General features: G+C 49.5%; 7 protein-coding genes; 5 read left to right on the top strand and 2 right to left on the bottom strand.

The window, feature by feature from the left end:
* The first annotated feature begins 216 nt into the window (after positions 1–216).
* On the top strand, positions 217–4,264 carry CNAG_04641 (general transcription factor 3C polypeptide 3 (transcription factor C subunit 4)). XM_012196630.1 has 14 exons: positions 217–464; positions 509–647; positions 696–961; positions 1,007–1,130; positions 1,184–1,657; positions 1,707–1,935; positions 1,982–2,083; positions 2,131–2,378; positions 2,434–2,530; positions 2,580–2,798; positions 2,855–3,373; positions 3,423–3,547; positions 3,604–3,786; positions 3,855–4,264. The coding sequence occupies exons 1-14, from the start codon at positions 286–288 to the stop codon at positions 3,966–3,968; spliced, it is 3,018 nt and encodes a 1,005-aa protein (XP_012052020.1). The 5' UTR covers positions 217–285; the 3' UTR covers positions 3,969–4,264.
* Positions 4,265–4,477: 213 nt separating this feature from the next.
* On the top strand, positions 4,478–6,989 carry CNAG_04642 (tetraspanin Tsp2). XM_012196729.1 has 5 exons: positions 4,478–5,167; positions 5,221–5,326; positions 5,377–5,615; positions 5,673–5,962; positions 6,013–6,989. Exons 1-5 carry the CDS (start codon positions 4,562–4,564, stop codon positions 6,371–6,373), a joined length of 1,602 nt encoding a protein of 533 aa, XP_012052119.1. The 5' UTR covers positions 4,478–4,561; the 3' UTR covers positions 6,374–6,989.
* Positions 6,554–10,032, bottom strand: CNAG_07857 (hypothetical protein). XM_012196629.1 has 6 exons: positions 9,862–10,032; positions 9,572–9,780; positions 8,829–9,414; positions 8,283–8,470; positions 7,072–8,196; positions 6,554–7,010 (listed from the first exon to the last, which is right to left on the bottom strand). The coding sequence occupies exons 1-6, from the start codon at positions 9,995–9,997 to the stop codon at positions 6,765–6,767; spliced, it is 2,490 nt and encodes an 829-aa protein (XP_012052019.1). The 5' UTR covers positions 9,998–10,032; the 3' UTR covers positions 6,554–6,764.
* A 111-nt stretch (positions 10,033–10,143) lies between these two features.
* On the top strand, positions 10,144–11,063 carry CNAG_04646 (hypothetical protein). XM_012196628.1 has 3 exons: positions 10,144–10,327; positions 10,387–10,472; positions 10,528–11,063. The coding sequence occupies exons 1-3, from the start codon at positions 10,228–10,230 to the stop codon at positions 10,897–10,899; spliced, it is 558 nt and encodes a 185-aa protein (XP_012052018.1). The 5' UTR covers positions 10,144–10,227; the 3' UTR covers positions 10,900–11,063.
* A 39-nt stretch (positions 11,064–11,102) lies between these two features.
* Positions 11,103–13,035, top strand: CNAG_04647 (glutathione synthetase). XM_012196730.1 has 3 exons: positions 11,103–11,735; positions 11,787–12,005; positions 12,059–13,035. The coding sequence occupies exons 1-3, from the start codon at positions 11,236–11,238 to the stop codon at positions 12,888–12,890; spliced, it is 1,551 nt and encodes a 516-aa protein (XP_012052120.1). The 5' UTR covers positions 11,103–11,235; the 3' UTR covers positions 12,891–13,035.
* Positions 13,036–13,203: 168 nt separating this feature from the next.
* CNAG_04648 (sister chromatid cohesion protein PDS5) lies at positions 13,204–18,907 on the top strand. XM_012196627.1 has 24 exons: positions 13,204–13,388; positions 13,455–13,561; positions 13,622–13,712; positions 13,780–14,175; positions 14,226–14,306; positions 14,356–14,728; positions 14,779–14,927; positions 14,974–15,038; positions 15,094–15,189; positions 15,241–15,451; positions 15,509–15,575; positions 15,624–15,760; positions 15,812–16,143; positions 16,191–16,311; positions 16,360–16,530; positions 16,585–16,784; positions 16,832–16,958; positions 17,014–17,148; positions 17,202–17,253; positions 17,302–17,458; positions 17,522–17,633; positions 17,687–17,917; positions 17,967–18,611; positions 18,669–18,907. Exons 1-23 carry the CDS (start codon positions 13,290–13,292, stop codon positions 18,294–18,296), a joined length of 3,840 nt encoding a protein of 1,279 aa, XP_012052017.1. The 5' UTR covers positions 13,204–13,289; the 3' UTR covers positions 18,297–18,611; positions 18,669–18,907.
* CNAG_04649 (peptide alpha-N-acetyltransferase) lies at positions 17,467–19,642 on the bottom strand. XM_012196626.1 has 6 exons: positions 19,151–19,642; positions 19,090–19,097; positions 19,021–19,051; positions 18,653–18,967; positions 17,995–18,602; positions 17,467–17,909 (listed from the first exon to the last, which is right to left on the bottom strand). The coding sequence occupies exons 1-5, from the start codon at positions 19,486–19,488 to the stop codon at positions 18,473–18,475; spliced, it is 822 nt and encodes a 273-aa protein (XP_012052016.1). The 5' UTR covers positions 19,489–19,642; the 3' UTR covers positions 17,467–17,909; positions 17,995–18,472.
* Positions 19,643–19,706: the final 64 nt, after the last annotated feature.

Genomic DNA, 19,706 nt, shown 5'->3' with positions numbered 1-19,706 from the left:
TGCCAGCTCCCCAGCCGCCCGATCAGACTCCCCAACGGGAATTTGCCTCCAGCGACTTCTCGGCCAGGCACAATCTTGCACGTGGAATAATAACATTGGCAGGTTTCCCGCATTTCTCCGGACTTCTTCATTACGTATTCTGAAGTCCCAGGCCATTACCATAGATGTCGACGTCATCACTTTATAGATCTGTGTGGTCCTTGTTTCGGCGGGACTCTTCTATCAACGAAAACAAAATGCTCTCTTGACCGAACTCACACATTAACCCAGTTGCTACAGGATATCATGAGCTCCGACTTCGCTATAGACCCAGCACTATTGGGTGAAAATGGTACTGGAGCGTCTACTCCCCTGCGAGACCTCAGTACATCTGATAGTGATGACTTGTATGGAGATTCAGACGACGAATATCAGGACTCACAACCGGATGAGGTTGGAGAGCCGGACAATGATGCTGTTTTTGGGTGAGCTGGGTATGTGCTTTGGGACCATCGCTAAATTATGGTAGGCGACTGGCAGGATTAGCATCGAAAACTGCGTCTGGCAAGGGGAAGATCAACAATGAAGAGTTTCAACGTGAATTAGAATTAGCAGACGAAGAAGAACTTCCACAGTCTCGCCGTTCCGGCAAGGCATCACAGAAACAGGTAGATACATACTTTTGTTCCTCTTATAATCCAACTAATGGTCTATAGCCTCGACGAGCACACAAGCCCTCACATGAAGTGAACTATCTACTTGGCCAAGCAAACGGGGCTTATCTGGTTGAGGATTACGATAAAGCCATCTCAAGTTTCCTTGAAGTTATCCGACTTGATCCATATGTACCGGCGGCTTGGGTCACCCTTTCAAGCTGCTACAAGGAGCTTGGTGATGAAGAGAAAGCTAGACAGATGAGATTTCTAGGTGCACATGTGGATGACGAGGGAGATCTTTGGAGAGAACTGGCGCAAGAATTCAGGTGAGTATTACCCGGGTCCGGCTGCAATAAACCTAATGGAAGCAGAGAGATTGGGCATTTGGAGCAAAGTGTCTACTGCATAAGAAAGGCTCTCAAATGTGAGCCTGATCAAATTGATCTCTTATGGGATCTTGGCGCCATGTATCGTATCCAAGGTCAGAAGACTCGTGTAAGTCTGTTTATTACCTGGCTTTTTCTCCTTGCGATTGACACAGTGAGCAGGGATGTAATGTCTTCCGTGCGATGCTTCAAATCGAGCCCGAATTGGCGAACAATTTTGAGTTTATCTCCACTTTCCACCCACTCCTTGTCTCAATGAATTTGAGGGGACTAGTAGCGCAGACCGCCAGGAGAGGTTTTGATTATCAAATAGCAACCTATCCCTCGCCAAGTCAGCGTCCTCGAGTTCCCGATGTCTCACCCCCTATGACCTATGAGAACATAATCACCCTCATAGACGATCTTTTAACGCTGGAAGAGTACGAAGATGCGCTAGTAGTCGTCAAGCAAGGTCAGAGATGGCTACAGGGAAGGGCAGAGCAGAAGGGCTGGGATACTATGGATGATGATAGGGAATATGACCCACCCGGCACGATCAGAGAAGAAGTGGAGAGCGAAGGATTCGAGATGGATGTGGGCATGCGGCATCGTCTGGCACTCTCGCGTATAAAGTTGGATGATGTCCACGAGGCAAACGTACGCATACTGTCACCCTTTCGCTGTTCGATGCTAACAGGCATTGTAGATCCATATTGATCACCTGCTCAGCCTTGACGTACTCACACATTACACGTATCTCCAGGAACTGGGAGACGCGCTCATGACTCGTGATCAATGGGAAAGAGCTTTGGATTGCTTTGCGGCTGTCCAGGAATGCGAAGAGTTGCCCGATGATCCACCACTGATATATAAAATCGGTGTCTGTCAGTGGAAGATGGGTGACCTGGAAGAGGCTTTAGAGGCATTGCAGTGGGGCAAGTGTATCTCGGGTCTCTAAGAACCAAGCTGACGGAGAGACAGTGGCAAGTGAAGTGCCAGACAACTTGGAGGCGAAGCTGAGAATAGCAAATGTTTTGGAGGATATGGGTAGAAAGGCTGAAGCTTTGGACATTGTAACGGAAGGTACGTCATTCCCCGGCCGATATCTATCACCGTCTGACAGTTTGCAGTCATCCGTACTCGTGGTGAGCGTGGTACACTATCTTCAACCATTCAGATGCAGCCAGGCGTAAGGATATCCAAACGCATGCTTGAAGAACAACTTCGTTCGCAGATGCAAAACCTCTGGGCTGATGTACAAGAAGCGGAAAGAGGTACGATGGAGGGAGAAGAAGGGGCTCTCGAGAGGTTTGTAGAAAGTGCGGGCCTGCTGATTGAAAATTATCGAATGGATAGATCGAATTTTACGAAAAATCGAGTAAGTTGCGTTGAGATTGGAAAGAGCCAGTTGACGGGTCTAATGATTCGTGCAGGGTATGGTGAGAGTGCTCAAGAGCAAGAAGTACAAGAAGACGGATGTAGATGATCAAGCTGCAGAAATGCAAGATCGTTTGGAAAGAACCCTGGGATGCAAGTGCCTTTACTGACCTTTCTTATGTACCGCTGACACATGCGATAGTGGAAGAGATCGACGATGATAATCCCTACCATGTTTTCCGCAAAACCTCTTTCTATGGCTTGTCCAACGAGGAGTGGCTGACCCTCGTCGTCAAATATTGCTGCGTTTTGATGGTTAGAAGAGAAGAAGAAGTAGCCATGGATATCTTGGAGCACGTCGTTTGGTCGGGGTTATTCCATAATCGGCGTTGTGAGATTGCCTTGAGGCTGACCATCATTGGTGAGCCGAAATTCCTGTCGCGAACAGCAGTGGAAACATCAACTGATAGTCTTTAGCATGTGCAATGAGGCTGAAGGCCTACGACAAAATAGTTGATTCGGCCCGAAAACTTGCTCTTCGTTCCCAGTTCCTTCCCCAACCATTTCTCATCATGCTTGCTGCTATTTCGACTGGAGGTTCTGCAGCCCGTGCGGTATTCACCGACACCTCTCTTCAAAATTTCATTAATCGAGACATCAGAGCTTACGACGAAGCGGTCAGGAATGGGGATAAGGGTCTGCATTATTTGGAGGGTAAAGGTAGATGGAGTGCCAATAAAGGGAAGACTAAGGGAGAGATCAAGGGAGGCGATGGAAAGAAAAAAAGTGGAAAGAAAGTCAAAGGGAAAAAGAAAGCGGATGCTCAAACTGACCCAGATCTTGATGAGGAAGAAGAGGCTGAAGATCGGGTTTATGGTGCGGAAGCGGATATCGGATGGGGCTATAAACCAATTTTACCCAAGAAATTCTCGCCATATCTAAATGTGATATTGGGGCAAGAGATGCTTGCTTCTAAAGCCTTCAAAGGGGCCATCTGTACGTCAATGGAAGTTTACCAAACTTTATAAAGCTGACAAAGATTTAGTCTATTTGACAAGAGCATACGAACTTGATCCATGGAACCCTTTCATCTGCCTTCTGATCGCACAAGCATACCTCGGACGAGCTATGACACGTCAATCTGATAATAAGAACTACCAGATCGCTCAAGTGCGTATCTCTCTCCTGCCCATCATTATAATGCTAATATTGGCGTGTTGATGCAGGGGATGGTCTTCTTGTCTCAATATCGCAAACTTGCTCCTGCCTCAGGCCCCGGGATGGAAGAAGTGGAATATAACTTCGGACGTGCATTTCATTCTATAGGTGTGCCCCATTTTGCAGTGAAGCATTACGAGAAGGTGTTGGATAGTGTGCAGAAGAGGATGGACGAGAGTATGTTCCCGGAGGTAAGTCTTTTCTTCATTTCGCCGTCGATATCAGTGGCATGGTGATGCTGATTGCCGTCGTTCAACAGGAGATCAGGAAATCATCATTAGCTTGGGAGGCAGCTCACAATCTGATGTTGCTGTATTCAATGGCAGAGAACATGGCGCTAGTGAAAGAGAAATCGAAATGGCTGGCTATCTAGATAAAGCTCGTGATCCCGACGTCTGTTGTACATTCTCCATATGCCATGTGCCTAAAAATTGTTTTTCTTAATTATGTACTTTCAATTCTACTCACTACAAAAGATTCAACTCCGATGATCATGGACTCGGATCAACCACTGCAAGGTTTGGAGACGATAGCGTTCCAAAACATGGCAGAAGATCCGGATCCCTTCATCTGTCGTCCTTCTATCTATTACTACGTATATCCATGTTGTCAAATATGTACACATATATGTGCTACCAAAAGCAATCGTGCTTGATTCCCCATTACTATTCCCCAATGTACTGCATGAAGTTTTTGCTAGCATCCTCGGCCACCATCGGAGTGAAGATGTAGCCTGCACGACGCGTCGTCCGAAAAAGCAACGAGCAGACGCAACGCGTCGAAGAAAAGCCCCCTCAGATCGCCTTGGATGCGCCACGTGGGAATCGCGCGGCTTTCCTTCCCGCCCTCTGCTGTGCAGGCCATTGTTTCTCTCGTTGCTCACTGGACTAACACTGTCTTTTCCCGTCCTTGCCTTTTCTTTTCCAGGTTTCTTTCCTCCTTCAACCCTCTCCCGTCCCAGGCAGTATGCCATCTGACAATCCTCGGCGATCCCGCCTTGCGAACCTCGCATCCAAAATCGCTCCCCATTCTGATCCCCAGCGCCGTTCATCGCGCTCGGGGTCTCTTCTTTCTCCTCTCGATCCCAACTCGTCTCAGTCAGGATCAAAGGAAAACTACTACGGCAGACCCAGCTCTCCAACATATTCTGATCAGTTGTCAAGCAATAACCACGGCCAACCCCAGGAAGTTTCATACCGAATCGACGACGACCTCGTTCCTCCCGTTGCTCCTTTTGTCCCTCATGCCGACTCTGCACTTTCCTCCCGAAGGAGTAGTATTTCATTCCTTGCTGACAAGGACTCTTTCAAGAACCGAGCTTCATCATTATCCCTAAACTACGTTCCTGCAAAATTTACGCGTCTTCACGCTCCTGGTGACTACGCCCACCGACGAAAGCAAGGTGGTGGTCGAGATGCGTTTGCGTCCAATGCTCAGCGAATGGGGCAAGTCGGTACTGTAGACGATGATGAAGGTGTTATTTTCCAGGTATCGGGGTCTGGCCTGGAAAAGAAGAAGCCAAAGCTTAGGTGGAATCGGTTTAAATGGGTTTTGTTTTTGGCGAATAGTGTCGTAAGTGCTCTTGGTTTGTGAGAAATTGGGATTATGGCTGAAATTGATTCTAGCTTTTCGTTTACGGTATGGCGACTCTTGTCTGCGCCATCCTTGTCTGGCTCAACATCTTTTACCAATCCGACGTCATTCGCGTTGGTAATCGCACCGAACTCATCAGTAAGGCTTACTCTCTTTGGTTCTTGACAAATTGAACTGATGGCCACTAGTCTCAACTGTTGCGGCCTCGATGATCTTGTTCACATCTCTTCTCGGATTTGCCGGTATCTTCTTAAACAACCGTACTTTCTTGGCCGTCTTCACTCTTTTGCTATGGATCGACTTTGGTCTCCTTATCGCCCCTGGCTACATCACCTACAAGCAGAAGACCTTCAATCTGGAAGGAAAAATTAACTCTCAATGGTCTAGAGACCTTGGAACAGAGGGTCGATTGAGAATTCAGGATGCCGTATGCCAATTTTCCTTCTTTTCCCAAGATCATTCGACTGACGCAGATATTTTCCAGTTGCGATGCTGCGGTTACTATTCTCCCTTCGTTGAGGCTACTGTCTCCCCCCTCTGTTACTCTCGATCCAACTTCCCTGGTTGCAAGTCACAATACCTTCATCTTGAACGTCGCGTTCTTGGGATCTGGTTTACAGTGTCGTTTGCCATTGTCCCCGCTCACCTTCTCATCATTCTTGCCGCTCTACTCTGCTCAAATCACGTTACCTATCGATTCGGTAAGGGATTAATGCCCGAGAGATACAGGTTGGATTTGGGAAGTATGGCTGTCATTATGGACGAATATGCTGGGTAAGTACTTTGCTAGGTGTTGATTATATCTCTTGCTAACCGTCATGTAGACAAATTGCTGCTCAGTACGGCCCTACAGTTGCCCAGGAGGCCATGGAGCGATCGTCTATTAACCTTGCCACCCCCACCCCCTGCAGGTCCGAATACGACGTCTCCCTTCTTTCTGTTCCCAATTCCCGTCGCGGTTCCTCTTCGAACCTCGAGGCCATGCGTCGCAGTGCCTTGCCCGGAAGTACTCGCGGTGTGTCATTGTATGACCCTTCGAACCCTAGAGCTAGTATGGACCGCAGGCCAGAGAGTTCTTTCGGTGGGCGCAGTCATAGCGCCAGCGGAAATGGCAGTTACAGCGGTGGTCACCAGGCGAACGAGTCGGTGGCATCCTTTTCTAATGACGACCACCGTCGTCCATAAGCTTTCTTTCGTTGCTTCATTTATCCTGTAATGGGATGAGAAGCCATGTAAACTCCACGCAATAATGATACGGACAATTGACCGATTTGACATATTAGACGAGATGGACACCAGCTGGTTGTGCGGTGTTTTGATATGATATCACTACGTTTCATACTAGTTATACTAGTTACATAGCGCATGACATAGTAGACACGGAGTGCGTGATGATTTATGCTTTATTATGGTTACACTCTAGTCTCTTGGGCACTGGATTTTAGTCAAGGCCAGGTCGTAACGGAGTAACAGGCGGCCGAGATTCTAACCAAAGGCTTTTTATATCCATCGGATCATCTTTTCAACCAACTATCCTTATGAACACTTTTTTCTGTTTCAATCTTATGCTTGTAATTTAACGTCGTTCTCCATCCTCATCACCGCCGTCATTTCCATCATTGCCACCGTTACCACGACCATTTCCTTCGTTGCCACCGTTACTGCGACCGCCTGCGCCAGCATTGCCGCCTCCTCTTCCTCGCCTTCTTCCGCCACCCTTTCCACTGTTAGGAGTAGACCCGGCCGACATTCTCTCCGCCAAAGGCCTTCCCTGTCCAGGAGGAGGGCCACGCCTGTCCCGGTCGCGCCTGTCATCTCGGTCCTGAAGATGCAAATCGTTAGTAAAGGCAAATTCTTTAAATTCTTTAGAGATGAAGACTTGCGAATTTGGCACCAGCAGACATGGGTTCCGCCAGTTGGTTATCGATCCTCCTGCCCAACCTACGCAACAAATCCTTAGGGGTTGGCCCGGCAAAACCAGGGTCACCACCACGTCCAGGAGGAAGAGAATATTCTCTGTCGCGAGAATCCCTGTCACGAGGAGGAAGGGGGCCAGGCCCGCCGAATGAAGGTGGAGGGGATCGACCGGGAGGACCTCGGAGAGGAGGGGGAGATCGACGGAATGGTGGGGAAGAAAGGGGTCGACGCATCGGGGGACCACCACGGTCCATGTCGCGGTCGCGCATGTTTCGCTGGTCTCGATCACGGGGGCCAAGACGATCTCGCATGGGCACGCCGCCGCCGCCGCCGCCTCTAGGAGGTTCGGGATAGTCGGGAAGCGGGCCAAAGTTGTTAGGTCCGGGACCGGGGGGACCAAGTCGACGGTCACGGTCATCGCGGTCGCCTCGGGGGAACATACGGGCGTCTCCAGGGCGACGACGGTCTTCTTCATTTCGTCGGATAGGGTCGAATCGGTCTCTCTCACCACCTCGAGAAAGAGGGGGGGGAGGTCCACGACGGTCAAAGTCTCGATCACGCATGTCGCGCTCGCGGAAATCTCTTTCGCGGAGATCACGATCGCGTTCGAAATCAAGCTGTCTCAACCTCTCGCGCTCACGATCAACCCTGCCTCGCTCTTCACGTTCCTTCTCTTCCCGTTCCCTCTCCGCCCGTCTTCTCTCTTCCTCCTCCAATCTCGCCTCTTCCTCCTTTACCTTCAACAACACTTCCTCTGCCTTGCGCGCTTCTTCCCTCAACCTTTGACGCTTAGCCTCGGGAGTTTCATCGTACGCGCCTGAAACGGGAGCAGGTGCAGGTGCAGGTGCAGAAACGGGGGGAGGGTAAGGACGAGAGTTGTAGTCGCCCTCACGATCACGAACGTCTCGACGACCACCACCGCCGCCACCGATAGGAATGGGGATGGGAGCAGAAGGGAGAGATGAAGAGAGGGGAATAGAAGTGGAAGGGGTTGTGGGGCCTGTGGACTGACCCCAACGATTGTTGCTGATAGGCGCAGAGTTGGCGCCCTGGACGACACTGGGTGCGGCAGCACGTGGAGGAGGTCGGGACTGTTGGGAGAGGGGTTTAAAGGATCAGTAATCGTGCGTTGCTTTCCTTTTTTTACCTGCGCAAAGAGAGATGGGGGTGGACGCACTTCGGGGTGTCTACGATCAAATCCTCTAGCGTCGGGAGGAGGTCCAATAGGGCCTCTTGAAGGAGGAGGCGCAGGACCGGATCGGTCATACCTATCACGAGGACCGTCGTATCGTCCAGCGGCAGGACCAGTTGGAGTTTGGTTTTGAGGGACTTGTCCGCGAGAAGGGTAGCTCATTGGAGCAGGACCTGGGTTGCGAGATGGTGAGCTATGCCTTCGGGACTCAAGGTTGTGATATGATAAGGATATATGATAAGAGGCAGCTGGGTTGAGCTGAGCTGGGCTGGGCTACAGGCTATACTAGGCGGGATACTTTCTTTATTCTATCTTCTTCGGACATTTAAATCTTTTCCCGTACGCTTTTGAAAGGGGCACTATTGCCTGCGTACGAGAAAATTCACGGGATTTTACAAGCGATGTCACGAGCATCAAAGATGGGGGCTGCCGACATATTCCCCGCCCAGCCCAGCTCTCACCAAAGCACATATCGTCGAGAATAATGACTAGCGCCACCGATTCGCATGAAAAGTCCGGAAATCCACCTACGTCTGTAATCACCCTGCGGGGCTGCATGAGGCGGCGTCCTCCTGCCGCCATCTTCCTGCTTGAACCTCTTTGCGTCGTTACCGTCATCATGACCCGGTCCAGGTCGACCTCGCATGTGAGGAGGCGGGGACCGAGCGCGGGTTCGACGCTGTTGTTGTTGTTGTAGTTGAAGTGGGTTGGGCCCAATGGGACCAGAGCTAGGAGCAGGTGCATGAGGAGCAGCGTTACGGCGGGCATACGCTGAAGCAATGTTGCGGTTGCCCTCGTTGGCGCTAGTATCAGCAGCTACGGCGGCGGCAGTCTGAGCGGCAGGACCGCTAGGAACACGTTTCTCAGTCTGTTTGATCTCAGCTTTGCGTTGAATCTCGGCAGGGGCAGGCTCAGGTTGGCTAGCGGGTGTAACAGGCTCAGTTTCCTGAAGCTGCTCAACAGGCAAGGTGGGCTTTTCCCATACGGTACGGTTAGATTCTTTGTGGTAATAGAATGGGCGATTGTGTGATTTTGACATCACCGCGGTCCATCCTGAGGGAAGAGGAGGGGAATCCTCTCGCACGTTGTTTGCTTGACCAGTGTTACGCGTTGATGCCTATATGAGAGGGAATTTCATTCGGGACAAAAAGGGAAAGGAATCAAGAAAGGGATGGCGTGGGGGTGGAGCGGGTGGCAAGAAAACAAATGTGGGACGTCAAAACTTTGTTCTTGTTATGCCACAGAGAAAAAAGAAAACCGGGGTGGAAACTCGCCTGATTGTCGTCTGTGTTGGCTCTAGAGTCACCACGGGGTCCAGAGGGGACTATGGCAGCGTTGCTCTCGCTATCGGGACGAGCACGAGTGTCCACGCGGCCACGTCTGGGTCCTGTCGGAGGATTTTTTGATGAAGGGCCAGTAGGGGGCTGCCTGCCGTTGGCGTTGGGGTTGGACTTTCTGCCAGGAGAAGCTGCGCGTCTGGCGTCTGAATAGGGATGGGGATCGGTAAGTGAGTATGTTGTGCGGAAAGTGGATGACGAAGGATGGTTTGTGGGAGAATACGCACCTTCAGCGTCTTCAGCGCCTTCGAGAGAGATGACATCGTCGTCCGCTCGTGCAGCATTGTCATTCTCTGCTAGGCCTACACCCCTCCATTCATCTTCCTGTTCGTCGAATCCCCAGTCAACTTCTTCGTCAGCCATGTTGTGGTATTTTATGTGAGATGGATAGAGTGCAGAGTTCAGGCATTCGAGATTCTCAGCAAAACGAATAGCGAAAAACCGGGAGGAGCGCCATTACGTAATATGTATTTTCTCGTATGTGTTTTATTGTTTTTGCGTGTGACATGAGTGAACGACCTCAAAAGTTGGGGATTCTGGGTATATATCCACGGGAGGGCATACAAATCAGATAATAACTTGTCAAAGTATATATGAAAATGGCCCGTATACCAGAATACTTGCAGGCATACCTCGAAAAGTTTCCTCTCCAGGCAGGTCCCTTATTAACGTCAATCAAGGATCTCTCTCTCTGTGCGTCTCGTTATGTGGCCATGAAGATTGTATGCTGATTCGAGCGGCTTGTCTTATAGCTGTGGGATGGTGTGACTTGCGTATTGTACCCCTGTCAGGAGATGCTTCAGACTGGATAGTCATGGTGGGCCACAAGCGAAAAGAAGTGAGCTCTTTCTGGATCCGATCTAGTTGAGGGTGCAGCTAATGTCACAATGTAGGATCCTCTTCGAGCAGTGTTGCCCTTACCGCTCCATACAACATCACTGCGTCCTTCGGTACTCAAAGCCATCTTTAAAGAGCTCGCATTAATAGAGGTGGCTTCCTTGCCGGAACCTATATCGCCATTCGCGCCTACGCTCGACGAACTGAGAGAACAGCTCGGTCAGAGACAAACATCAGAAGACGCAGAAAAATTGCAGGAGGAGAAGGAAGGAGGGAGTGAAAGGGCGGATCAGGGCAAGCCTGGAGGAAAGAGCGAAGAGTTTGACAGGGAGACGATCTACATGGCTATTGTGACTGGGGACTCTACTGTGGTGTACTACAAGCTGTCCAAGGGGATCAAGAAGCCTGCAGATATCCCGGATGAGTAGTACTCCGAGTGTGCGATAGGGGTTGTGGATATGGGATAAGAGCTGAGAGCGGAAAGATGCAGAGATAATTGCCGGAGATGTTGTATAGTACCTTTTAGTAGAGTCTGCGGCATGTACCCATAGCCAGCACCATGTATGCATGCATTCAGCCATTTCCAAAGATGCTGCGATTCAAAGTACCAGGTCGTGCTGCACATGTACTCACGAATAGCATGTCGGTTGTGTACTGTGTGCTGCGTGCTCGCTCGTCATTAGCAAGCACAATTCGTTTTATTTATCAGCAGCGGTCCCTTTCACGACGCCTCTTCCGCATACATCCTCTTCTTCCCCACCAGGATGTCCGCCGCCACCACTCTCCCCCAGTGGCCGCCCGCCCTCGCAGACAACCAGCTGCAGTCGCTCACACTCCTCTCGTCCGTATGGTCCCTCGCACACGGCTTCGCGCTCCTCCCCCACTCCCCTACAGACCCACCCACATCCACCATCCCCGCCCCCCTCTCGCTCCTCCCCACCCCCTTTCCGCGCCAACTGTACGACCTCGTTGTGTCCCTTCAGCCAATCTACAATGCCCTCTACGCTCGTATCGCCCTCGACTGGGAGTTTCTTGATCGGGTAATGGGCGGATCGGTCAGCAAGGTCGACGACTTCCAGGGCGAGCTTTGGAGAGGGTGGAAGGACGTGAGGGATCAGTTGGTGCAGAGGAAGCAGCTGGGATTGTTTAGAAGCGATTACCTCTTGCATGAGCAGGAAGGGGGGCTGGGTATCAAGCAGGTTGAGTTCAATACTATCGCTGCCAGCTTTGGTGCTCTGAGCCAGAGAGCCGGTGAGCTGCACAAGTAGGTTACTCCATTCTTCATCTTCCATTTCCCGACTGACAGACATACAAGATACCTCGCCAAGGCTAGTCGCAACTATTATGACGTTTCTCCTCTGCTCTCCAACCCCGCCAACTATCCTGCGAACGAACCGCTCAAAAAGTTGGCTACCGGTTTGGCTGCAGGATGGAAAGCCTTTGGCGACGAACAAGCTGTAGTGCTCTTCGTCGTCCAGGATGGAGAGCGGAATGTGTTTGATCAAAAGTGGCTAGAGTTTGAGCTTTTGGAAGCGTATGTCTTCTTCGTCTTCTTAATAACACTGCATGCTCTAACACTCCAAGCAGTCATGGCATCCATTCTGTTCGTCGAACATTCTCTGAATTATCCACCCTCTCTCTCCCTACCTCCTCCGATCTCATCCTCCCTCCTTCATCTCAGTCTTCCCAACCCCTCCGAGTTGCTCTTATCTACTACCGCTCCGCCTACACCCCTACCGACTACCCCACCGAAAAAGAATGGGCTACCCGCCTCGTCCTCGAAAAGAGCACGGCCATCAAATGCCCCAGTATGGCTCTTCAACTAGCCGGCGCAAAGAAAATACAACAAGTCCTCACTGAAGACGGTGTTCTCGAAGATTTCCTCTTGGGTCCCGAACGGCCTGACGTCGGGCTCGGCAAGGGAGCGGGTAATCTGACAAAGAAGGATGTAGATGATCTTCGTTCGACGTGGATAGGTCTTTACCCGATGGATAACTCCGCCCTCGGGCAAGAGGCCAGCCAGCTCGCACGCCAAGAACCTGAGCGGTTCGTCCTCAAACCCCAACGAGAAGGTGGTGGAAACAACATTTATCGCGAATCTATCCCGCCCTTCCTCGAGTCCCTCGCTGCCACGCCCGTGGCGGAAGGCGAACCGGACAAGAAAGAAGGTTATATTCTCATGGAGCTTATCCAACCTCCTCAAAAGTTGGAGAACTGGCTCGTCAGAGGAGGGGAAGGGAAACCCAGAAAGGGAGAGGTGGTCAGTGAGTTGGGAGTGTATGGTGTAACGCTCTTTGGTGGGGAAGAGACGCTTAATGAGCGGGCGGGAACGTTGTTGAGGACCAAGGGAAGGGAAAGTGATGAAGGAGGTGTGGCTATTGGTATTAGCTCCATTGACAGTCCTTTGCTTGTGGATTAGATGTTGTAGATAACAAAATGGGATTTTGCTTATGCATACGCGAACTGCTTCTTCTGTGTCTGTCCTGAAGTGCTATTCTGGCTTGTCGTTGCTCGCTGCGACCCTGTAGAACTTCGCAGGCAGCATTTGGAGGGCCGCATTATTATTGCGCGAACAAACAAAATGAACGAATGACATCAATGGTGAGGGGCTTCAAATAATTAGCGAGATATCTATTAAATGGCAGTAGGAGAGATGTACTCACGTGACTTGCAGCGCGACGCGTTCGAAGATTGAGAGAAGCGGCCGGGCAGTCGGTTGAGTCACCCATCACCCGCTTCTCATCATCTCCATCCGTCATCCTTCCTCTTATCGGCGTTTGCTCGTCCTCCCTTGCATCGGCTCAGCAGATCTTTCAGGATGGCGCCACGAACCTCTTTGGCAAAACTGGACTTCAAGGAGCCCCTCCTACCGCAGGGCAAACGCGAAACGTCGGACGCGCTTCTCAAGAGATTAAAGGTGCGTGAAATCGCGTCTTACGCGTCAATCTGTGCAAAGGGTGCTGATACCATTGGTGGTCTATAGACTCTGAGACAAAAGCTGGCTGAGTTGGAGCAGGATATGACTGATACCAAGTCTTTAGACCCTATCCGAAAGCCACTGATTCAGCAGACATTGTTACATCATAAAGAGTACGTGCCGTCTTGGATGGATGACAATATCATATACTGGGCGTGCTGATGTATTAGTAGCCGTGGAGTCAAGGCTTACATTGCTTGTTGCTTGGCTGACCTCTTGAGACTGTACGCGCCAGACGCACCTTACAGTGATGTTCAGTTGCGAGTAAGTCGCACAAGTCTATGCCATGGCAGGTTGGAGCTCGTCGTCTAACAACTTGGTCGTTCGTTAGGACATCTTTCAATTTTTCCTCACTCAACTTCAAGTAAATTTACGTCCTTCTACATCTGCACCTCAAACCCGCCCTCAAGCCAAATCAAAAGCTACCGATGCATCGCAATCCACCCTCACGCAAAGAATAACAGACATCCCTTATTACACGGATTATTATTATCTCATTGAAAGCCTCGCCACGATCAAGAGTATTGTCTTGATTTGTGATGTGCCTGGGTCTGAGGATCTGATGGATGGATACTTCAATGGGTTCATGGAGATTGTAAGGCCTGACATGAACAAGACTTTGATGAGGTACATGAGAGACGTTTTGGTCGCAATTATCGAGGAGGCGAGTTCTTTACCGGCTGGAGTGATGGACTGTATCATCGGTCAGTTTGAGATGTACGCTTCAGTGAGTACTCCTAGTGAAAGCTGTTACTATTTGGCTGATTCAGTGGCTAGAAACCCGAGACGCCGTCTTTCCAGCTCACAGTTGACGTTTGCAATGAGGTTGCTGACAAGCTGAAGAGACCTTTTTATGCTGTACGTGATAATGCGATTATCATCACTGATCTCGCTGACGTTATACTAGCACTTTTCCGAAATTCAACTAGCTCATGGCCGCGACCCATCTCCTAATGATCTCAAGATCCTTTCCCAATCACACGATCTTCTTCTGACCATCAACCGTTTCTGTCCCGACACGCTTCTCAACACTGTACCCCTATTGGAAGAAAATCTCAAGGCAGCGGATGAGATCCCACTCCGACAGCTATCTACTCGCACCCTTGGCCATCTCTTCGCTCAGCGTGCAGGGTCGGATGATCCCGCAAAGCGCTATCCTTCAACCTGGCGAGCATGGTTGCTCAAAAAAACGGACAAGGCAGTGCAGGTCAGGTTATCATGGGTGGAAACCACTCAACAGATTTTAGTAGCCCATCCCGAGGTCAGAAGAGAACTCGAAGGTATTTCTTTCATGTTTTCAGGTTTAGTTATCAAGCTCATTGACGTTTAGATGCCATGGTGGGACGTTTTGAGGATCCGGATGAGAAAGTACGCGTAGCAATTTGCAAGGTGATTGGATCCCTCGACTATGAAACAGCTCTTCATCATGTTCGGGCAAAGACGCTGCAGGTGGCCGGGGGTCGTATGCTTGACAAGAAGGTGAGTAAACCCTACAAGAAAAGAGTAAATAATAACGTTCATTTAGTCAGCAGTGCGAGCAGAAGCGGCTAGTGCCTTGGCGAAGCTGTACGGACTTGCCTATCCCGAGATGTGTGTTAAAATCATGACAATGGCAAAGGGGTGTCTCGCTAACAGCAAGTCAAAGTGAGGCGAATAATTCTGAAGTTGTTGACCAGTTCGCCTGGATCCCTCAAGCGATGATAGCTGCTTTGTTCAGAGGCGAGGCCACAAACGAGATGCGGTAAGCTCATTCAGCATCTTCCCTAACTTTCCGGTACTCATCTATAAGCAGCGTCCAGATCTCCACGATTTTCAAAACTTCTATCATCCCTTTGCCCCAAGATGCCGAAGAAGAGCAAGCCTGGGTTGACCGTCTGCTATTGATATCTTTGCATTTGGACGAAGATGGGATGATGGGTTTGAAGAGGATGACGAATTTGATTGGCTATGCCCAAGGAAATTGGCCTTTCTCGGCCTTTGCCGGACTCCTAGAAAGTTATGGAGTAAGTAGGGACTCTTGTCGCGAAGGCAACTTCAAACAGAGACTGATAAACATCTAGGGAGGGGAAAATGAACAAAGTGAACAGATCAAGGGTCCCCTTAATTTCTGCATCAACATGATTGCCCGTAAGTGATCTTTGCCAACTACTCAATACACCTGTTTACGCCTCACAGGGACCGTTTATGGCGAGCCAGAAAAGGCAAAGAAAGACCTTTTATCATTTGCGGACATCAATGAACCTAGGCTCTACAAACTATACAAGACTTGCGTCGATATTACTTCAGGTCTTTCAGCCATAGTTAAAGCCCGCGTAAATGTCTCTCATCAAGTGCCAAAGATATACAACTGATATTGAAACTAGAATGAATTCCTGCGCCGAGTTCACCAATCACACGAGGATCTCCTTCCCACCTTGACCGCCCTCATTGATATGTCCGCTTGGAACGTCCTCAACCACTCTTCTATTCCATCTCTGATCAGGCGTCTCCAAAGAGCTGACTCTGAGCGCATTGCTTCTGCGGCTGCACAATTCTTGGGGCTTATGGCGAAAGAAGGACCGCCAATGTACAAGAGCCACGTGCAAGGATTAGTTGCGGCCGTCGCGGACAAGAAGAATGGCAGACTCGTGGAAATTGGTTTCCAAGGTTTGGCAGCAGTATGCAAAGTGTACCCAGAGATTGCCCCAAGTGACAAGTGAGTGCCGCCAATGGAGCTACAAACCATGAGCTAACAATCATCAGCCGGACTATCGAGAGAGCTATCAATGTCGCGCAAGAAGGGACGCCACGACAAGCCAAATTTGCGACTCGCTTCCTTGCCCGATCCAGAGATGCTGCATCCCACTGTTCCAAACTTATCGATGTAAGCTTGTCAATATTCATGGAAGGCGAGTCACTAATATAACTGCAGGCCATCCTCAAGGCCGTGTCTAAGGAAGTCGATGGCGAAAGGCAATTGACGTTACTTACGGTACTTTCAGAACTCGCGAGGTCGGCCCCCAAGGCGTTTGAACGCAAGAGTACAGAGATCATCAAGTACGTGATGAATGAGGTTCTTCTCGAGACCTCGCCTTCTCAAGGAGTAAGTTTAATTCCTCCACAGTGATGAATAATAACTAAATACAATCTTTGATAGGTGAACGGAGACGAATGGGTCCCTCTTGAGACTCTTGAGCCTTTAGATCACGCAAAAACAATCGCTCTTCGAGTTTGTACCCACTGGAGTCTTGCTTTTGCTCGTGACGAGGATGCTTCCGCTTTGATTCGTCCCACTTTAACCTTGTTGACAGCAGTATTGAGCAATGACGGTATGATCAACGAAAATACTCGAGAGGGGTAGGTGACGTTAATCGATGTTTGAACTTTTGCTGACAACGAGCAAGTGGGCCAGCGAGATGCCATATGCGGCTTCGTGCATCATTATGTCTTCTGAAGTTGGCGCATGTCAAGACTTTTGACAAAATAGTCAGCCAACCGACAACCTTTGACCTGGTTGGCGGCACTGTGCAGGTGAGTCATCACCCCGCGATGTGAAGCGGTATCAATTCTAATCAGTCATGACTAGGATCCATGCTACATGGTTAGACACTTGTGGCTGAAGAAACTTCAGACAGCTCTATTGCCTCAAAGGTTGTTGCCAAGGTGGAATTTGATGCCTGCTTTAGCGGCCATGGATCCTGATCAGGACAACGTCGCTCTCGTGAGTTGTAAATAATCAAGCTTCGAAGTAATTGAGGACTGACTCGGTCATAGGCGAAGAAGATTCTGTCAGCTATTCCTGCATCTTGCGCTCGCTTGTCATCAGGTGAATACTATCTTCTGTTAACCAGTCAGTGACTAATCACAGTGGCAGCCGAACGGATTGAAAGGATTGAGATGCCCTTCGCTCGTTTGCTCCACCTTCTGACTCACCATCCCGATTTTGAATGGCATGAGCCTGGAGAAAACGAGGAAGACGAGAAGAGTAAAGAAGGGATTACGAGTATGCAGAATTTGAAGGACATAGCGAGGTGAGTACCGGCATATCACCCCTTTTTTGGTTTCGCGTACTCCTATATTCACGTTGCATCCAGGTTCATAGAGTTGTATTTGGACTGTCTGGCGCATCGCGACAACGTCGGATTACTGTTTGCTATCGCTGGACACCTTAAGGCTGTACGAGATAGGTTTTCCGACAACAATAAGGTATGCCCAATATATTACTTGAACAAGCTCTTCCGCTGAATCCTCTTAATTAGCCTCTCTACTCTCTTTCCGAGCTTGCTCAAATTATAATCCGCAATCGCGCTGAGAAGCACGGTTGGTCCGTCCCTGTCTACCCTGGAAAGATTTCAATGCCTCGTGACATCTTCCACAATGCCGAAACTCCAGAGGAGAGGACAAAGGTGCTGAGAACACAATATCTAAGTGAAGAAGTTAGGGGTTGGGCTCGAGGATTGGGCAAGCGAGCAGTGGCTGTACCTAGTATAGTAAGTATTGTAGCTGGTCTGTAAGCGACATCATGCTGACATGGCATAGCGACGAGTGACTGAGAACGAGAGCTCACCTCGCAAGCGTATCAAATCATCCACGAAGACCCCCCGTAAGAAAAGACGTCAGTCAGAGACATCTGATGAAGATTCTGATGCGTCCTCGAGCGAGTCCGAGGTAGAGTCTGAGATTGAAGTGGAAGATGAGCCTGAGCAAGATGGAGAGGAAGAAGCTGTTCTTGGGCGAGGCGGTAAACGTGGTGCCAAGACCAAGGCGAACCGTGCTGTAGGGAAGAAAGCTCGAAGAGAAAAAGCAGAAAAGAAGAAGAGGGATGAGAAGATGGATGTGGATGAGGGTGAGAGTGAAGCCTCAGAGTAATTTCCTTGAAGCTGGAAACGTACACGTCAAATAACTTTTCGTGCTTTTCGTTTGGTTTGGATACTTCCTAATTAGTTTATATATTTCCTCGGGCTTGCCGAAATGCTGATAATTGGGATTTTACGAATGTATATTATATTATCATACATATTCCGCTTTGCCGCCATTTCTTCGTATCATGTGAAATACGGTGACAGTTCATCTTCTTCGTCAATGTGCCCCAGACCTGGGCCTGTTCTTTCTAATTGTTCGGAAAGTACTTCGTCGTCTTCATCCTCGGTGTCTATGGGTAATATCAATCGAAAACTATTGCCCGTCAGTCCCTTACCCGACAGGGAACGAATTTAGATACTCACGCATCTTTCTCATTAGAGTAAAACCGATGTAACCGCTTCTCCCTCAAGAACCCCAGCTTGTCATACAGTGCTAAACTCGTCTCGTTATCATACTCTGTTTCAAGCATGACTTGCTTGGCCCCCCGCTTTGCCATTTCCTTCACCGCTATTTCCACAAGCTTTCTTCCTATACCTCGTCTTCTATATTCCTTTGCGACGCTAAGCATGCCGATATAGCCCCTGTTGGTGCCTCGATGCATGTCCTGTTTACATATTATGGTCGCTATTGCTCTGGTAGAGGTTGGGGAGGGGAAGACCAAGAATGTTAAATGTGGCCTTTGAAAAGGTCAGCTGTTCACGATCGTCAAAATCTACTGCGATACACATACCAATCGAACAAGAAATATCGATAGGTATAGACTGGATCATGAGCTTTAGTTAAAATAGACCATGCTTACCATTATAACTACAGTTTGTCAATTTTATGCTTCGAAAGAAAGACAGCACGGGATAACTTACGGCTCCGACAATTCTTCCTCTACGAGTTTCATTATGTTCTCTAGATCATACTCTTCTCCACGGAATGTTCTATAAAACAGCTCCTCCCCCCTACCATCTTTGATCGTTTCGGTAGGAAGCTCAGGTATCTCCCGTTCTTTTCCCTTTGATTGAGATGGAATGGACCTAGACGGAGTGGGCTCTTTGATCATTGAGTTGGGGGAAGCGGGGCTACCATGGCGAGGGGGTATGGGGGGTGGAGGTTCTATATCCCGAGATGCCAATGAAAGGGCATGCGACGTCGAAGGTGCCCCTCCAGTATTCTGGAGAGATTCTATCCCATGGGTAGCCGAAATCATCTTCAAGGTTTTATAGTCGTAGCGGACCAAATCGAGGTCGAACTTGTCATGCTGTCAATAGGACCGACCGATGGATTTGTTGTCCTTAAATGCCCGTCGTCGACGCAACACGTCCGGAACTCCATGTACATACTGAGATCGGGACAAAGACGTGGTTAGCCAGCAGACAACTGCAGAACAACGCTGATGTTAGCCGAAACGTTAATAGTCGGCTATTC

This window comes from Cryptococcus neoformans, chromosome 10 (assembly GCF_000149245.1).
Source record: "Cryptococcus neoformans var. grubii H99 chromosome 10, complete sequence".
Classification (NCBI taxonomy): Eukaryota; Fungi; Basidiomycota; class Tremellomycetes; order Tremellales; family Cryptococcaceae; genus Cryptococcus; species Cryptococcus neoformans.
The sequence above is the reverse complement of the archived record's forward strand: the minus strand, read 5'-3'. Positions and strand labels throughout refer to the sequence as shown.

What these genes read in the sequence shown, in the direction of transcription:
- CNAG_04649 (XM_012196626.1), bottom strand. Translation starts at nt 19,488, where the DNA reads ATGATTTCGGCTACCCATGGGATAGAATCTCTCCAGAATACTGGAGGG. An exon ending in CGATATTTCTTGTTCGATTG is followed by an intron (nt 18,968 to 19,020) that starts GTATGTGTATCG and finishes ACCTTTTCAAAG; the next exon opens with GCCACATTTAACATTCTTGG. An exon ending in TACTCTAATGAGAAAGATGC is followed by an intron (nt 18,603 to 18,652) that starts GTGAGTATCTAA and finishes GACGGGCAATAG; the next exon opens with TTTTCGATTGATATTACCCA.
- CNAG_04646 (XM_012196628.1), top strand. Translation starts at nt 10,228, where the DNA reads ATGAAAATGGCCCGTATACCAGAATACTTGCAGGCATACCTCGAAAAG. An exon ending in AATCAAGGATCTCTCTCTCT is followed by an intron (nt 10,328 to 10,386) that starts GTGCGTCTCGTT and finishes CTTGTCTTATAG; the next exon opens with CTGTGGGATGGTGTGACTTG. An exon ending in TGGGCCACAAGCGAAAAGAA is followed by an intron (nt 10,473 to 10,527) that starts GTGAGCTCTTTC and finishes GTCACAATGTAG; the next exon opens with GATCCTCTTCGAGCAGTGTT.
- CNAG_04648 (XM_012196627.1), top strand. Translation starts at nt 13,290, where the DNA reads ATGGCGCCACGAACCTCTTTGGCAAAACTGGACTTCAAGGAGCCCCTC. An exon ending in GTCGTATGCTTGACAAGAAG is followed by an intron (nt 14,928 to 14,973) that starts GTGAGTAAACCC and finishes ACGTTCATTTAG; the next exon opens with TCAGCAGTGCGAGCAGAAGC. An exon ending in CAGCCATAGTTAAAGCCCGC is followed by an intron (nt 15,761 to 15,811) that starts GTAAATGTCTCT and finishes TATTGAAACTAG; the next exon opens with AATGAATTCCTGCGCCGAGT.
- CNAG_04647 (XM_012196730.1), top strand. Translation starts at nt 11,236, where the DNA reads ATGTCCGCCGCCACCACTCTCCCCCAGTGGCCGCCCGCCCTCGCAGAC. An exon ending in AGAGCCGGTGAGCTGCACAA is followed by an intron (nt 11,736 to 11,786) that starts GTAGGTTACTCC and finishes CAGACATACAAG; the next exon opens with ATACCTCGCCAAGGCTAGTC. An exon ending in GAGTTTGAGCTTTTGGAAGC is followed by an intron (nt 12,006 to 12,058) that starts GTATGTCTTCTT and finishes CACTCCAAGCAG; the next exon opens with TCATGGCATCCATTCTGTTC.
- CNAG_04642 (XM_012196729.1), top strand. Translation starts at nt 4,562, where the DNA reads ATGCCATCTGACAATCCTCGGCGATCCCGCCTTGCGAACCTCGCATCC. An exon ending in TGTTTTTGGCGAATAGTGTC is followed by an intron (nt 5,168 to 5,220) that starts GTAAGTGCTCTT and finishes AATTGATTCTAG; the next exon opens with CTTTTCGTTTACGGTATGGC. An exon ending in GATTGAGAATTCAGGATGCC is followed by an intron (nt 5,616 to 5,672) that starts GTATGCCAATTT and finishes GATATTTTCCAG; the next exon opens with TTGCGATGCTGCGGTTACTA.
- CNAG_04641 (XM_012196630.1), top strand. Translation starts at nt 286, where the DNA reads ATGAGCTCCGACTTCGCTATAGACCCAGCACTATTGGGTGAAAATGGT. An exon ending in GCAAGGCATCACAGAAACAG is followed by an intron (nt 648 to 695) that starts GTAGATACATAC and finishes AATGGTCTATAG; the next exon opens with CCTCGACGAGCACACAAGCC. An exon ending in TCCAAGGTCAGAAGACTCGT is followed by an intron (nt 1,131 to 1,183) that starts GTAAGTCTGTTT and finishes CACAGTGAGCAG; the next exon opens with GGATGTAATGTCTTCCGTGC.
- CNAG_07857 (XM_012196629.1), bottom strand. Translation starts at nt 9,997, where the DNA reads ATGGCTGACGAAGAAGTTGACTGGGGATTCGACGAACAGGAAGATGAA. An exon ending in CCAACACAGACGACAATCAG is followed by an intron (nt 9,415 to 9,571) that starts GCGAGTTTCCAC and finishes CCTCTCATATAG; the next exon opens with GCATCAACGCGTAACACTGG. An exon ending in CCCGCAGGGTGATTACAGAC is followed by an intron (nt 8,471 to 8,828) that starts GTAGGTGGATTT and finishes CTCGCAACCCAG; the next exon opens with GTCCTGCTCCAATGAGCTAC.